At 33.6% G+C, this 18,055-nt stretch overlaps 1 protein-coding gene across 2 annotated transcripts; it reads right to left on the reverse strand.

The window, feature by feature from the left end:
- Positions 1 to 565: 565 nt before the first annotated feature.
- LOC109340113 (IAA-alanine resistance protein 1-like) lies at positions 566 to 4,806 on the reverse strand. 2 transcript variants are annotated; one of them, XM_019577686.1, is made up of 6 exons: positions 4,513 to 4,806; positions 4,016 to 4,371; positions 3,337 to 3,420; positions 3,213 to 3,262; positions 1,818 to 1,869; positions 566 to 1,149 (listed from the first exon to the last, which is right to left on the reverse strand). In XM_019577686.1, exons 2-6 carry the CDS (start codon positions 4,332 to 4,334, stop codon positions 1,031 to 1,033), a joined length of 624 nt encoding a protein of 207 aa, XP_019433231.1. In that variant the 5' UTR covers positions 4,335 to 4,371; positions 4,513 to 4,806; the 3' UTR covers positions 566 to 1,030. The 2 variants fall into 2 exon arrangements, with proteins under 2 accessions (XP_019433231.1, XP_019433230.1); XM_019577685.1 differs by having other exon boundaries at positions 4,016 to 4,380; positions 4,522 to 4,796.
- Between the last annotated feature and the right edge of the window lie 13,249 nt (positions 4,807 to 18,055).

The raw sequence follows: 18,055 nt of genomic DNA on the forward strand, positions 1-18,055 counted from the left end.
GACACAGATGTGTAAAGAATTTTGGGTCACACATATAAGTTTAAAGTCATTATTTTAAGTAGCCATACTAAAGTGATCTACTTCAAGTAAGGTGTATGATTATAGACATAATTGTCATGGAAATTATTGTGTAGTTACCTAAAGTCTTATTTCTAATTTTACGATGGACAAAAATAAGAAATAAGATATAAGAAAATTGAAAAGACATCACCTTTAATGAAAGGGAATGTTTGTCTTATAAATATGGTTATGGTCCTCAATTGTAGACAACATATAACACAACAAGAACTACAACAAAATCAACTCTATTCTCTTCATCCCATTGGAAAAGGAACTAAAGACTAAGGGTAGTCTACAATTGGAAGTTGATGGATACATGATGCTAAGGATGATATAAAGTTCTTTCATCGTATTCTCTATGAATATAATAAGGTACGCTTCCGCTCTAGTATTTTGTATATTTTATTGATGATTTGACATGAAATATCTTGACTATATATGATAATAATATTCATCATTTTTAGTATGTAATATGTATTTTTAAGTATATAAAGTTTCTCCCCCCAATTAAAGTTTTCTATAATAAAGAATTTTCCTAATACTCCACACACACAGAGATGATCACCACTGTCTACTCTTCAAGAAAGAAAGAATTTTTTATCCAAACTTGGCAAACAAAATAACAAAATAATCTCTTTATCCCAGGCTAACACACTCAATTTAACTGAACAAAATTAATCCATTAACTTAGAGGGGCCAGTGCACGAGACTCTCATATAGTGACGTCTAAAAAGGAAAGGATAGATGTATATAGTCTTATCCTTACAAACAAAAAGATTGTTTCCAGAATTTGAACGCATGACCTCCAAGATCACAAGGCAAGCAACTTTACCACTACATCAAACCTCACCCCAAATTAATATATAAACATATTTCATGCAATTAATCAATACAAGAAAAGCCAATAATTCAACATATATGTGCAAAGTTAATAACCAGCCGTCGATAAGAAACATCAAGCATATTACTACTAACCTACGATGGACATTCCTATAGAAAGATCTGATAAAGAATGTGAATGCCCATGTCCATAACCAGCACCATGGTCATGATCTGCATAGTTATCATGAGAATGAAAGTGTTCGCCACCTGTAGTAAAAGTTAAAAGAGAACCATATTTACATACACAAAATAACACATTTTTTAATAGAAAAAGAAATATTATTGGAAAGAAAAGTGGGGACAATAAAATTCGGCTAAGGATAAGACATCCCTTCATAACATAAAAAGAAGAAAACAAGGAAATAGAGAGAATCAACTCAATCAAGAATACAGCAAGGTTGTCCGATCTCTGATAAATCAGCAACAGAAACTTGCTTCTCAATACACACTAAACCCTTAAGAAAATGAGTAACAGAGAAAATGGGAATTCTCCCATCATTTTTGGAGGAAAAAGAGAAGGATCAACTACAACTAAATGTGACTGAAGCGCAAAAAATCTCTTAATCATTGCAGATTTCAAACTGGTTGGTCAAGTAAAATAATCATCAAGTACCCGACCCTAATTTTAATCCTTCTGTCTCACGAACAACTCACGTATGCTTCATTGTAGGATTGACTGATAAATGTCAGGTTTTTTATATTTTGAAAAAAATAGTGAAGAAAATGACAGTCAACAATCTAAGATCGACACAAATTTTTTATAAAAAAAGAAGAGAAATGTGCACACTACAAACATAAAGCAGGAGAAGTTGCTAACAGAATTAATTAAATAGGCATGAACTGTAATGAAGACAGGTTCTGGTGGCTTGTCATACCGAAAGCATGTGGTAATTGGTGAAGAAAAGCATCCCCCAGCATAGCTCCTGCCTGCAAAAGGTGTGGTCAATGACAAAGGATAAAAAATGTGAAACATAAATAAAAGAAGCAAGAAAGTAAAGATATATAAATATGTTATGGGCAGAAAGTAACTTAGTAAATTTTCCAAGTTAGCAGCATGCCAGCATTATGAGCTACACAGATTTTACCAAATTCTGTTCAAGATTTTAATAGAAAAACAACTCAAAAGTGTCAGAACAGCAAATATTTGTTTCCAATTTTCAAATAGACAAGAATCTATATCATAAAGCAGCCTTGTTTCATGCATTCAGAAAGAACAGTTTAGATTTTAGAAGAAATGTCATCGTCGGTACTTTAACATAACATGCTAAGAGGTCCTTTAACATGGTAGGCAATTAAGTAAGAAACTAAGTATCAAAAAATTTAAAATTGGAAGGCATGACACAGCAAATTCTTCGGGATAATGAGAACTGTGATGGGACAAACTTAGTTTGGAGGCAATTAATGAGGTAGAGGTAGCCAGTGCAATCAAAATGAAAAAAGAGAGAAAATGAAATGGGCTATAAAGCTCCTTTTAAATCAATGACCAAATGTAGCAACACAATGAATCATGTCAAGGTAAAAGGAGGGAAAAAGAATTTACCGTAAACACGGCATGCTAAACCTTCCAAGACATTACTTTTATGGATTGCTATAGCATATTTGGAATTTTCTTTAGATAGAATAAGAAATGTTTTAAAAGAGAAGGAAAGTAGTACAACAAGAACACCCAAGCCTTAATCCCACTAGGTGGGGTCGGGTACATGGATCGGATGACGCCATAATAATTTTGTGATATTCATAGGATAAATTAAAAAACTAAAAAACTAGCAGACAAGAAAAGTGCATCCAGCTAAGCAAAGCTTGTTAGTCTCTGCATGTATAACAAAAAAGCCTCTCTGAAATAGCCAAAAGTCCCATATACGAAGAAGTACGAAGATCACTATATTCATCAAAATAGAGATGCTAAGTCTTGTCCTTAATAATTTTGATATTTCTCCATGTTTGTAATAACAGCAGACATTGCACACAGCCAAATAGTGTTGCCCACAGGCAGTAACAGATTTTGAGCAGAATGTAATTTTATGTTTGTCTTCACTTAAACTAAAAAACTATCAATTATCTGACCCTTATAGTAATTCAGACCCCTTTTTAACTGAACTCAGGTTCTATTTGTTGATTTATTTTAAAATGAACTTTAATCGAAAGTAATGCAATCTTAATGAAAAAACAGGTGCGACAACACTAGCAATCTTAATGATAAACAGAGTGAAAGAGATGCGGCCAAAAGAAGAATTTAAAATACTGAATAAGAATACTAGAAGAAACCTGACCCCAAATAAAGCCAGTGAATCAACAACCCCCTTCGATGGTTTCCCTTGTACTGAAATAGATGATAATTCAATGTATTCACATTGAATAATCACATCGAGAAATGAACAATTTATATTTACTTACCAAAAATTAATTGCAGGATAATCAGGCAAATAAGGGAAGCCATGCTCACCAGAAATGAACAGCCCAACGCATTCAACCAAAGGGCTACAATAAAAAACAAGTAACATAACATTTGAAGCTACTCAGAAAACATGCATTAGATACAGGACTTCACAATTTCAAGTTTATAATGATAAGCTCACCAAGCAAATAAACTCAGGTGAGCTCCTTTACAAATTAACATCCCAACAACATTCTGCTCTTCTGTCTATAAAATTACTTGGCATGCTTGGCACTCACAATCCTATTTCAGCTACAGAACCATTTCAATTATTATTGTTTTAGCATTTGGTAGGCGTGTTAAAATATAATATGAGTTATACTATGTTTGCTGTATTTTATAAACAAAACAAGACATGAGGTCAAAAGGTGAAACATTTTGGTTCCAACGGCATCTCTTACCATCTAAGAATCCCTATCCACTTAAACATTCTCTTAGGGAAAATCACTTTTTTCCCAAAGTTCTCAGTGATATTTTGATTATAAGCGATTTCGAATACAAAACAATCCAATTCAAACACAAAAATAAAACCCTCTAATCAATTCCTTACCAATCTCATAGGTTTGAAATGAACATTTATAAAATGCGTGACTCTTAACAAAACATACTAAGAAATCAATAACCAAAAAAATAAAATACCTAAACCAGATAGTTCTTTATCCTCGCTATAATGATGATGATCATGGTCACGGGGATAACCAAACCCATATAATTTAAAATCCTCCTCCTCAGCTAACTCTTCAGGAAGCAATGTTCTCTCCTTGGCATCATCACTATGATGATGGTGGTGCTGATGGGCATGAGCATGGCCATGTCCTCCACACTGATGATGGTTATGGTCATGGGAGTGAGAGTGAGAGTGAGAGTAGGAAAAACCCAGATCCAAACAGAACCCAACAAGAACTAAAGCAGATAAAAGAAGCAGTGCAGAATTAAAAGGTTTTCTAAACAAATCCATGATGGAATTGGAATTTGATGTAGGATTATTTGACTAGGAGCTTGATTTTTTTGGTACTGCTATGCACTAACTGTATGTATAAGAAACAAATCTTCTGGGTGAGTTGGTACTCCCAACCCCCAACAAGTGGGAATCAAACTCATGATCTTTTGTTTATTCTCGGATGCTGTTGGTCTAGGAGCGTGATTTGCAAGTGCCTTCAATGGTTATATAGCAAACTATTACTAGGAAGAGGATTATAATGCCCACTATTATTCCGAACGTTATGGGATCCATCATTTATGCTTTTTTTTCTTTCTTTCTTTCTTTCGTTTATTGGATATATATTTGTTCCTTAACTATGTACTCTCCCTTCTGTTCCGTGTTTATGTTTATTTTCCCTTCCTTTATCACGCTGGCAGCAACATTCAGTGCAGCTTTAACATGAACTACATTTCCAATTCCTAGACTAATTGACTCAAATAAATAAAAAATGGTTCTATTAACAGTATTTTATCATCTTATGGATAATTATTCAAAACAAATTCACTACCACACTCTTGAATTTAGCAGAACCAACCACTATATAATAGATTTTTAAATTAGAGTAACTATATAACTTATTTACTTCTAAGATTTTTCCCACTAATTTTTTGGGACACTTTAATTTCTACTTTGACTAATATTGTGTACTATTAAGAATATATTTTCACCTTCTTTATTAAGAAGATATATTTTGTACTACACTGTAGTTAATCAATTAACTAGTTACTTATATCAGTTTGTTTTTGTGAACTTGTGTGCGATAATCGATTATCTGATTAATAGTTTTGTTTTCTATTTTAGTTGTTGTTATATATAAAGGGGTATTCCTCTCATCTTTGTAATCAATACATTAATGAAAAATAATATTTAGTGAAAGTTTTGATTCTCGTTTTATTTTCTTTCTTCTTTTTTTTAAGTTTTCTTTCTCATTCATTCATTTCTTATCCTTCTTGTTCATGAAAAATGTTTCTTTTATGGCTCATACCAAACTTTAACAGGGTAGCAGAATAAATTAATTATACACTTCATGTTGTTGCGCCCTTAATTCTCTTTTTCTTGATCAAATCTTTCTCCTTCTTCATCATCACCAAATTTCCAATTCCTCTGCTTCACTCCTTCAGTTCACTCATCACCACTACCAACTCCACAAAACCATCAAGAATACTCATTATTCTCTCACATTGCACTTATTGGACTGAAATAGTCACACAATATTAAGAAGAAGTGAGAGTGTATTATTTATTAACAGAGCTCATATCTGCTTAGAAAAAGGTACATGGAAAAGGTATCTCTTAACAAAACATACTAAGAAATCAATAACCAAAAAAATAAAATACCTAAACCAGATAGTTCTTTATCCTCGCTATAATGATGATGATCATGGTCACGGGGATAACCAAACCCATATAATTTAAAATCCTCCTCCTCAGCTAACTCTTCAGGAAGCAATGTTCTCTCCTTGGCATCATCACTATGATGATGGTGGTGCTGATGGGCATGAGCATGGCCATGTCCTCCACACTGATGATGGTTATGGTCATGGGAGTGAGAGTGAGAGTGAGAGTAGGAAAAACCCAGATCCAAACAGAACCCAACAAGAACTAAAGCAGATAAAAGAAGCAGTGCAGAATTAAAAGGTTTTCTAAACAAATCCATGATGGAATTGGAATTTGATGTAGGATTATTTGACTAGGAGCTTGATTTTTTTGGTACTGCTATGCACTAACTGTATGTATAAGAAACAAATCTTCTGGGTGAGTTGGTACTCCCAACCCCCAACAAGTGGGAATCAAACTCATGATCTTTTGTTTATTCTCGGATGCTGTTGGTCTAGGAGCGTGATTTGCAAGTGCCTTCAATGGTTATATAGCAAACTATTACTAGGAAGAGGATTATAATGCCCACTATTATTCCGAACGTTATGGGATCCATCATTTATGCTTTTTTTTCTTTCTTTCTTTCTTTCGTTTATTGGATATATATTTGTTCCTTAACTATGTACTCTCCCTTCTGTTCCGTGTTTATGTTTATTTTCCCTTCCTTTATCACGCTGGCAGCAACATTCAGTGCAGCTTTAACATGAACTACATTTCCAATTCCTAGACTAATTGACTCAAATAAATAAAAAATGGTTCTATTAACAGTATTTTATCATCTTATGGATAATTATTCAAAACAAATTCACTACCACACTCTTGAATTTAGCAGAACCAACCACTATATAATAGATTTTTAAATTAGAGTAACTATATAACTTATTTACTTCTAAGATTTTTCCCACTAATTTTTTGGGACACTTTAATTTCTACTTTGACTAATATTGTGTACTATTAAGAATATATTTTCACCTTCTTTATTAAGAAGATATATTTTGTACTACACTGTAGTTAATCAATTAACTAGTTACTTATATCAGTTTGTTTTTGTGAACTTGTGTGCGATAATCGATTATCTGATTAATAGTTTTGTTTTCTATTTTAGTTGTTGTTATATATAAAGGGGTATTCCTCTCATCTTTGTAATCAATACATTAATGAAAAATAATATTTAGTGAAAGTTTTGATTCTCGTTTTATTTTCTTTCTTCTTTTTTTTAAGTTTTCTTTCTCATTCATTCATTTCTTATCCTTCTTGTTCATGAAAAATGTTTCTTTTATGGCTCATACCAAACTTTAACAGGGTAGCAGAATAAATTAATTATACACTTCATGTTGTTGCGCCCTTAATTCTCTTTTTCTTGATCAAATCTTTCTCCTTCTTCATCATCACCAAATTTCCAATTCCTCTGCTTCACTCCTTCAGTTCACTCATCACCACTACCAACTCCACAAAACCATCAAGAATACTCATTATTCTCTCACATTGCACTTATTGGACTGAAATAGTCACACAATATTAAGAAGAAGTGAGAGTGTATTATTTATTAACAGAGCTCATATCTGCTTAGAAAAAGGTACATGGAAAAGGTATTGAAAAAAGTGCAGAGAATGTTTGGGAGAAGAAAAAGATGTCAGTACATATTTCACAACTATTCCCCTATTCCTTTTCTCCCTAAATAGTTATTACATTCTCACATAATCTTTGAGGAGAGTGTTAGGGACCCTCACTCTCTCTCCACGCCTTGTTTTCTACCTTTCTATTACACCATCATATTCCATTTCATTCTCTAACTGTTTCACATGGCCCCTTTTGCTGAGTCACTTCCTTCTAGAAGTTGTGGGTATTTTTCATTCATTACAATGTCATCCCCTTTTGAAGCAACCGTGTCCTCAAGGTTAAGGTAAGGAAAATTGAGTTGTATGTCAGTTAGATTCTCCCATGTTGCCTCGTCTGAAAGTGTATTATCCCATTGCACTAACACTTGTGGAATCAGATTGGTCCCTTGTATGATAGTTTTGTGACCCCATATCCCTTTTGATTTGAGTAGTGGATTTGTGTCTGTGGTTGTGAGAGGCAAGGGCATATAAGCTTCTATAGGAGTGCCTCGAAATTTCTTAAGTTGTGAAACGTGGAAAATTGGGTGTATCTTTGCTTGTTCTGGTAACCGCAGCTTGTATGCTACTGCCCCTAACTCGGTTAGGATTTTAAAGGGACCAAAATACCTCATACCCAATTTCTGATTTTGTCGAAGTGCTGCAGATTGTTGTCTATATGGTTGTAATTTAACTAAAACCATATCTCCCACTTGAAATTGTACTTCCCGTCTTTTCTTGTCAGCTTGAGTTTTCATATATTGTTGAGCCTTGTCCAAGTTCTCTTTCAATTGTTGTAACAACCCGTCTCTTTCAATTAATTGTTCCTGTAGTGTAGTGGGATCTTTTGGCTGGGGATTATATATGAGTAAAGCATGAGGGTCTCTTCCATACAAAGCTTTAAAAGGTGTCATGCCTATGCTTGTGTGGAAGGTTGTATTGTACCAATACTCTGCTCAAGCTAACGCCTTATACCATGCTTTTGGATTATTGTAAGTGAAACAACGTAGAAACATCTCAAAACACTTATTCAAAACTTCCGACTGTCCATCTGTTTGGGGGTGGTAACCTGAACTCATTGCTAGAGTTGTACCCTGTAACTGAAATAGATGCTGCCAAAATTTGCTTGTGAATACCTTATCTCGGTCTGAGACAATGGACTTGGGTAGACCGTGTAGCTTGATAATCTGATTCATGAATACTTCTGCTACCATTTTACTTGTGTAATCCGTTTTGAGTGCCATAAAGTGTGCGTATTTTGATAATCTATCAATTACCACCAGGATAGTAGTGAATCCATGAGAGTTTGGCAACCTAGTTATGAAATCAATGGCCACATCCTCCCATACTTGTGTTGGGATGGGTAATGGCTGAAGTAGCCTTGCAGGCAAAGTATGATTTGTTTTTTCCTGTTGGCAAATGGTGCAATGTTGTATTAATTCTTGAATATCATGATGCATATTGTGCCAATAAAACTGAGTCATAATCCTAGCCTTGGTTTTGGTTATTCCTGCATGTCCCCCAACTGGAGAGCTATGGCATTCGTGTAAGAGCAATTGAATGATATTTTGTTCCTTTGGTACCACCAATCTTCCCTTCCAAAACAACATACCTCCTCTGCTTGAATAATTAGGATTAAGATTGGGTTGAGAGAGACAGTGGCTTGTTTCATTTTCAGCAAGACTTCATTTTGAGGCTCTGACCATGCTACCAAGCATACCCTGTATAAGGCATTTGTTGCTAAATTTTCCTTACCTGATTTGTATTCTATTGTGAAGTCATATCCCAGAAATTTATGTATCCATTGTTGTTGCTCAGGTGTTTGTAAGGTTTGCTCTAACAAGCTCCTCAAACTCTTTTGGTCAGTATGAATGATGAATTTTTGTCCCAACAAATAATGCCTGAACTTAGCAATGGCTTCAGAGATGGCCTACATTTCCCTGAAGTAAGCAGACTTCTGTTGGTTCCTATGTGCCAATTTCTTTGAGAAGTATGTGATTGGATGGCCATTTTGATGCAACACTGCCCCCACACCAATTCCTGAAACATCTGTTTCTAGTATGAATGGTTGCTCAAAGTTTGGCAATGCTAAGACATGAGCTGAAGTCATGGCTTCTTTAAGTTTAACAAAAGCTTCTGCAACATCCTCTTTCCATCAAAAAGCATCCTTTCTTGACAAGTCAGTCAACGGAGCAGCAAGCTTAGCATAAGCTTTAATGAATCTTCTATAGTAACCTGTCAAGACTAGAAATCCCCTTAGTTGTTTGAGATTTTTAGGTGTAGGCCATTGCAACACAACTTGAATTTTATTGCTATCCATAATTACTCCTTTTCCTGAAACTATATGGCCTAAGTATTCTATTTGTTCCACATCAAAAGAACATTTATGGAGCTTAGGAAAGAGGACTTGTTGTTGCAGTGTTTTGAGTACAGTTTCTAAATGAATTAGATGTTCATACCATGTCATGCTATAAACCAGTATATCATTAAAGAAAACCAAGATATATTTCCACAAAGCCTGTAAAAATATTTGGTTCATCAAGCTTTGGAATGTGGTTGGGGCATTGGTAAGCCCAAATGGCATTACTAGCCACTCATAGTGTCCATGATGTGTTCTAAATGTTGCTTTATGTTTATCCTTTGGTTGCAGCAAGATTTGATGGTAGCCTGATCTCAAATCTATTTTTGAAAAGAACTTAGCACCAACGAGTTCATCTAATAGTTCATCCACAATAGGTATAGGGAAGCTATCCTTAATTGTCAAGGCATTCAAAGCCCTGTAATCTATGCAGAATCTCCAACTACCATCCTTTTTTTTGACCAAAATAATTGGAGAAGAAAAGGGGTTGGTACTGGTTGTAATGATACCCTGGTCCAACATCTCTTGTACCATCTTCTCGATATTTTCTTTTTGGTTATGAGGGTATCGATATGGGCGAATTTTGATTGGTGTTGCTCCTTCTTTTAAGTGAATGGTGTGTGTTCTCTGGCTAGAGGATTTGGGCTCCCAAACACTGTTTGATAAGTATGTAGTAGCATAGCTAATTCTGGTGCAATATCTTGAGGTAATTCCTTAAGAATATCTTCTAGTTCTTCAGTTTTCAAGACCTGAATAGTGAAGTATTATGCAATGGCATTTATGTGATGCATTCATCTCAGTTGGTGCAATTGTGTTGGTTTCATATGTTTTTCTCCTACTAGTGTTACAAATTTCCCATATAGGAAAACTTTCAGGCTGAGAGTTTCATAATCAGCTACATGAGCACCCAAGGTGGCAAGCCAGGTTGTGCCCAAAATTAGATCTGCACCAGCTATGGGTAAGAGGTACACTGGTACCACTAACTCTTGTCCTTGAACCTTGATTGTTAGCTATTGTATGAGTCCTTCGACTATCATAGACAGTCCATTCCCCACCAATACTTCGAAACCAGAAGTTGGTTATACTTTTAACTTGAGTTATTCTTGATTGTAAGAAATTATCTGAGCTACCTCCATCAACCAATATTTGTACTCTGACTTGGCCAATTTGCCCATGAAATTTTAATGTGCCCATTCCATTTGTCCCCTTCATAGCATTAAAGGATAAATTATGGTCCTTCTCTATTGATCTGGACTCTCCAAGATTGTCCCCTGCTATATCCTTGTCTACCTCCATTTGGCCATGCTCCTCATCATCATATTGCAATATCATTAAATGCTTGTTGGGGAATTTGTGAGTGAAGGAAAATTTCTCATCACACCAATAACACAGGTCTTTGTCTCTTCTCAATTGTAATTCAGCTTGGGACATTCTTTTGATGTTGGTATTCTTTTGGAATGGGTTTATGGGTCTGGTGGGTGGAGTACTGAGAATTGGTGGATTGTATTTTTGGGATATATTTGTCTTGTTTGGTATTCTGACTTGATATGAGTGTGGATGATTTTGGTGTTGATCTTTTGGTTTATATTGGAGGCTATCTTTCTCTTCATAAACTTTGGCTAAGGACACTGCTTTTACAATGGAAATTTGTGTATGAATCATTACTTCTCTGTGTATTTCAGGCTTTAAGCCACTTATGAAACAATCTATAAGGGCATCATTGCTAATTTCATAAACTCTATTAGCCAATAGAGTGAAATATATATAATATTCATTAACAATACCATTTTGAGTCAATTTAAATAGAGTGGCTCTAGGACATTCATATATGGAGGGCCCAAAATCCAATTCCAAAGCTCTAATAAATTCCACCCACGAGGTGAATGGGTGGGTTCTCTACATCATTTAAAACCAGGGAATCACCTCTTGCTCCAAGTGTACTACGGTGATGGTTAATCTATCACTGTTTGGAGTATCATAATACCCAAAAAATTGTTCTGCCTTAAACAACCAGTCATGCACATTCTTCCCATCAAAACAAGGAAATTCCAGTTTAATGTTTCTAACCTGAAATGAAGCCTTGTTTGAGATTCCAGCACCATGGAGAGACTGATGTTGCTGTTTTTGTACCAATTGGTTTAATGTCTCACTAATTTGATGCAAGGTGAGATTTGCCCCTCGTTGCCATGCCTCCGTTCTTTCAAATCTTGAATCTGTGGTGGCCTCCAAATGCTCCATTTGAGTTTAAAAATCGGCATGGATTGATTGATGGCATCAACATTTCGCTTGATCTCACTGCTTATGTCCTTCATTCTTGTGTTGTCTCCCATGGTGAGATGAAAGCACCAATGAAATAGTCACACAATATTAAGAAGAAGTGGGAGTGTATTATTTATTAACAGAACTTGCATCTGCTTAGAAAAAGGTACATGGAAAAGATAGTGAAAAAAGTGCAGAGAATGTTTGGGAGAAGAAAAAGATGTCAGTACATATTTCACAACTATTCCCCTATTCCTTTTCTCCCTAAATAGTTATTACATTCTCACATAATCTTTGAGGAGAGTGTTAGGGACCCTCACTCTCTCTCCACGCCTTGTTTTCTGCCTTTCTGTTACACCATCATATTCCTTTTCATTCTCTAACTGTTTCACATGGTCCCCTTTTGCTGAGTCACTTCCTTCTAGAAGTTGTGGGTATTTTTCATTCATTACATAGACTTGAATTGGATTCAGGAGATTTGTTTTATTTTTGTGATCTAGATTTAGTGCTTGATCACCAGATCTTCCAATGTTCTTTGATTATAAGCTGATTTTGTTGTACAAAATTTATTGATTGTAGCGTTGTAGTTAAAAAAAGGGAAGGCTGACTTTTTTGTGATTTGTGTTGTACAACTCAGGAAGTTGAATAAATAAATATTAAGTTTTATTATTTGGTGTTATGAAAGTGTTGTATGAGGAGAAGATTTTGATCCTTGGAATCTACTTTTAAAGCGATTCAATATCAAAATGGACTTACTAGATTACAAGGAGGTCTATTTTAAGGAAATGGTATATCTGAGTCTCGGCTTGCATTTTGTCACACACCTATTGAACTACATGATCAGTTTTCTTGTGGAAATAACAATGTCATCAAAGCAAGGAAATCATATAATATGTCTAAGCAGAGAGATGGACAACGAAGAACAATAGAAGTTTCTTGAAGCTGCAAGGCTCTATCGCAAGGCTTGGCCACAAATTGAAGAACATGTTGGCACAAAGACTAGTGTTCATATTTGAATTTATCAAATCTTCATATTCACGTATTTCTAAACATGTTGAGAAGGCACTATTGTTTTCAGGAGGTACCCTGTTCTCAATTTCATGTTCTATTGCTTTACAAAAAGAGGAAAGAGGCCATCATGGGGCATGTATTATATGTTGCATGTTGGGGCTTTTGCTTTAAGCGAAAGGAATGATTTTCTTCTTTTTCTTCATATTCCAAAGTGCATCAATCATATTTAGGCGTGGACCAAGGAAGATCAAGAACAGTAAATATTATCAAGTTCTTGGTGTTTCAAAAAGTTCTAATGAAGATAAAATCAAGCAAACCTATAGAAGGGCAACAAAGAAAAAAAAAGGCCATAATCCCTTTGATATATTTGAATCAGTGTCAAACAGTCCCACTAATGTTAATACTTGCATTCATTATGAGACAAATTTCACTAGTTGTTGCGGTAATGGAAATAATATCAGCTTAGGACAAGTGGCTATTTTTTTGAAGCTTGCACATCATCAGGGTTCTTATCAGAATTAAGCCCTAAGATCACCATATACATTCTTTTCTTACCTACCACTAATTACCTTTATTTCTTTATACTTCATTTTCTTTATCTCTCTCATTAAACTCACAACATTATTATAATATGTAATTTTTCTTCATTGAAGCAACATATTATGATCAAGATTAAGATCCATTTCTTGTATCACTTTCATCCATTATGGTTGGTTAGCTTTTGGCAAAAAGATGGTTAAACGTTGGATGAAATTGTTTCTGTCTATGGTAGTTAAGCGTCGGTATTGCTTCACATTCAGATTTCAAGACTGGGAAATAAAGATTCACTCACCAGCTGGAGGAGGTATTAGAGTATATCATTGTGTTCAACATAATTATTTCAAGCTTGGAATGTATCATTGTTCGAGCTTGTGGGGGTGTTAGAATAGCTGAGATTTTATAAGAGTTAGTCGATTAAAATTGTAGTTAATCAATTAATTGGTTACTTGTATCAATTTGTTTTGGTGAACTTTCTCTGCGATAATTGATTAATCAACAGAGTTAATCGATTATATGGTTAACATTTTTTGTTTTCTGTTTTAATAGTTGTTATATATAAAGGGGTATTCCTCTAATCTTTGTAATCAATTCATTAATGAGAAATATTATTCAGTGAAAGCTTTCATTCTCATTTTCTTTTCTTTCTTCTTTCTTTAAGTTTTCTTTCTCATTCATTTATTTCTTATCGGTTTCTTTTATGGCTCAAATCAAACTATAACAATTTTTTTAGGATCGAATTGATAAACGCAGAAATTTATAAGAATCAATATCCAATAGTCACTTTTAAAATTATTTATCAAAAATATTTGTCTTGAAATTATGGAGTATTTATAGATAGTCTCAAAAACTATTTATCAAATTAGGTTTGTTTACACCATATGTCAGTTGTTGTATTTGTTATTGTTGGTGATACTTGAAATATGTTATTATGTTAGTCTCACATTGCCTAATATTTGAATAGAGTAGAGTATCAATGTTATATATTGGACTCAAGTCACTTGTTGTAATGTGCACCAAATATAAGCACCAAACAGAAACACCATATGCGCACTTGGACCCATGGATGTGCTAGAGTTTGTAATCATTATTCTCTAGTAATATATTTGTACCCGTTCAGCGCTCCCGGAGAGGTAGGCACAATTGACTGAATGTCGTTACCAAATTCTCTTGTTTATTCTCTTCTATTTATTCTATGCTATTTATTTGATTGCTTATGGCCAACACTATGCAACAATCGCTTCCGCTGCACCAACAATTGGTATCAAAGCCAATTGGTAGATGACTCTTAACCCAAACAACAGATAATGACTAAAGAGGGTGAAGGCGTGATGGCTAGACAAGGTGCATCAAAGAGAATAAGTGGGGAGTCCCATTGTTACCGAGGTATGGGAAGAGTGAAAAGCCATAAGTGAGATACCACGTCTTCAACCAAAACCTTAAGGCATTAGTTCCATTTGACTTTCCTACTTATAAATTATTGCACTTCTCCCCCCATATCCAATGTGAGACTTCACACTTGAATAAACCTAACCGTTATTATTTTTATTATGTTTTTTATTTGTCTATTTTACGGTAAAAACCTCTTAAATTTTATGCTTTTTTGTAACTAATCACTATAAAATATTTTTTATTTCTAATTACTTATTAAACTTTAACATTTGTCAAAATTCGTCCCTTCTAAAGAAAATGCAAAATTATTGACATTGAAAAATTATCACTCACACATTTTGTTTTAATTTCGAGTGTCAAATGATTATTATTTAGTTATAATTTTTATATATATTAGTACTATTTTATTGTCTTGTTTTAACTCTGAAATTTATTTAATTCTTATGAATCAATTTGTATTTTTGATAGTCGCTTACGCTGGTTAACATACAATGTTTTTATAGTCACTGTTGTGAATTTAATGACATCGATTTCCTTGTTAGCATATTAGTAATTTAACATTATTTTTGGGTAGAGATCTATTTCGTCAACAATTAAAGTTTGAGGGTTAACTTGGAAGTAAAAACATTTTACAATGACTATTTACAAAAGGTAGTTGTTTTATGTATTTTTTTTTCTTTCTTATTAGTGTGTGGTAACTTCTGCAACTAAGTATAGTACAGTCAGTAGTTGTAAAAAGGGATTAGGAATTAAGAAAAAAAAGATATATGCATTGATAATGTATAAATTTTATATATTATTATTGTATTATTCACTATTCATATTTAATCATCATTAACTCTTTAAAAAAAATAACATAAATGAATGGTAAATGATATAGTGATTTTATATAAAATCTTTATATTAACATTGAATAGACAACAAATTAAACCCACGTACATGCAATTGCATAAAGCCATTATAATGTTTTGTTGTTTGCGTAGAATTGGATTATTCTAGTGTCACTTGAGAGTTGTCTAAGAGCGTTAAGGGAGGTACCAGAAAATGTTCTCCAATGACCAAGTTAGTATGTGAATGAGATATGAGAATGCAAGGTGCAAGAGTAAGAGAATTATAACAACGTAGAGTCGGTAAGATCATAATGTAACTTCTTCATGGGGGAGGAGTCCCCTATTTATAGTAGAGAGGTAAATAGAATATTCAATTGTTGATGTTGTTATCCTGATCGACCAAACAACCATGTAGGGTCTGCTCCAAACAAGTAGATGTTGCTTTTCCCATGTTGGGTGACTCTGACAACTCCGTACTCTATGGAGAGATAACTTATAGCATGTACTAGGTTATATAGCTGCATCGTATGCCTATCTTGTCGTCTGGCATAAAGTATAATGTGCAGGTGGCATGCGGCTTGTGGGGGTATGCGCCTTTCAGACGGCATCACAATTCTGTGCAGGTGGTGTAGCAGACAATACCAAAAGTGGTTCATGTGTTGTCTTATCATTATTGTCTAGCTAACATTGTGCATTTTTGGATTGTCCGATTGGCCGACTATTGACAGCTATCACCCCTGTCCGACCAATATATATTTGTCGTTTTTGGAGTGTGATGGAACATATAAAAAGTAATAGATAAACTTTATAGATTTTCCATTTTTATCTTATCACATTCAAATTGCAAACTTTGGTCTAAAATTGAGAGAGTTTTGAGCATAAATATATTAGGGAGGATCAAAACAAAAAAATCGTCAAACCAAATTAAAATAACAAGAAAAACAACGATATGTTTGGTTCAACAGAGGGGAAGGAATGGGATTTCAATGGAGGAAATGAGAGAGAAGGTGAAATAGTTTTACATATATGGTATTGTTAAGCTGGGGGAGAGAAAGAAAAATAAGATTTATTTTCCTTCTCCTTATTTTATATGAAAGTGGATTACAGAAATTTATCACCAAAATGTCAACAAATTTATTTTTTGCTCCATAAAATCAAAATTCGAGATTTTAACCAGTAAATTTTACTTCTCCTTTCTAAAATATTAAATTAAACAATGATTTTTTTTATTAAAACCTTTACCTATCCAATTTTATAATATGAAGATGGGTTTATCACAAACTATAGGTTTCTGGAACCAAATATAGTATGAGAACAAAAAAAATATATGTGTCAATTTTTATTTTGAAAAATGCTTTGGGGACAATAATAATTTTGTCCTTTTTTATTTTATTTGCACGGGGTAAAATATTTTGTGATATAAACTACAACTTCTCCATATATTATAATTGTAAGACCCTAATTTTTATAACAAAAAATGATTTGATATGCTGAATGTTGAAAATACCATAATCACCAATAATCTCTTTAGAAAAAATCCCTTTAAATCTCATTAAATATAAAGTAGAATACATTTAAAAGATACATTAAATTTTTACAATGATATTGATTGAGAGTATAACAGTTCAGAAATTGCATGGAACTTAATACAAATTCTCTAAAATAACATACAAATAAAAATATTATGAAAAGTCAGGTACATGGTCGTGTGATAATGAGTCTTCTACATTATTCAAACTCATAATCCTTAGTTAGACATGTGACTTAAAAATGTCAAATAACTCAAACATAGAGATAAAAATTTCAATAACATTGTTTTAAAAACTTCTAAACTATAATATTTCTTACCCTCATGAGTAAGAAAATCTTGATGAAGAATAATATAAGGGGGAAATCTTAATACTTATTAACTCATAATAACCTTAAATTATAATATACTTAACTGTTAGGATAAATAAGATTCAAGAAGACAACAAAATTGATTTGGATATATTACATTAAATATCCAAAACCTTCCATCCAAATTAAAAGTTTTAAACACAACATGTTTGGTAGAGGTAATTTCTCTTCATCCAACATCCCCAATTCATACCAATGTCTTATCCCTTTTTTGGGAATAACCATGTCTTCAAGCGACTGAGAATTTATTTGTTTATTCTTAAGTCAATCAATAGATTCATAGATTCCTTTAAAAATTAACATAATTGGATCATAAATCCCCTCAACATTAATGATCATAGATCCCCTTAATTAATCAACATAATTAGATATAGATCTTTTCACAAACAACAATCAACCTAAATCTCATCAATAATCAATATGCTTTAAACAAAATATA

Source organism: Lupinus angustifolius, unplaced genomic scaffold, assembly GCF_001865875.1.
Source record: "Lupinus angustifolius cultivar Tanjil unplaced genomic scaffold, LupAngTanjil_v1.0 Scaffold_143_31, whole genome shotgun sequence".
Taxonomy (NCBI): domain Eukaryota; kingdom Viridiplantae; phylum Streptophyta; class Magnoliopsida; order Fabales; family Fabaceae; genus Lupinus; species Lupinus angustifolius.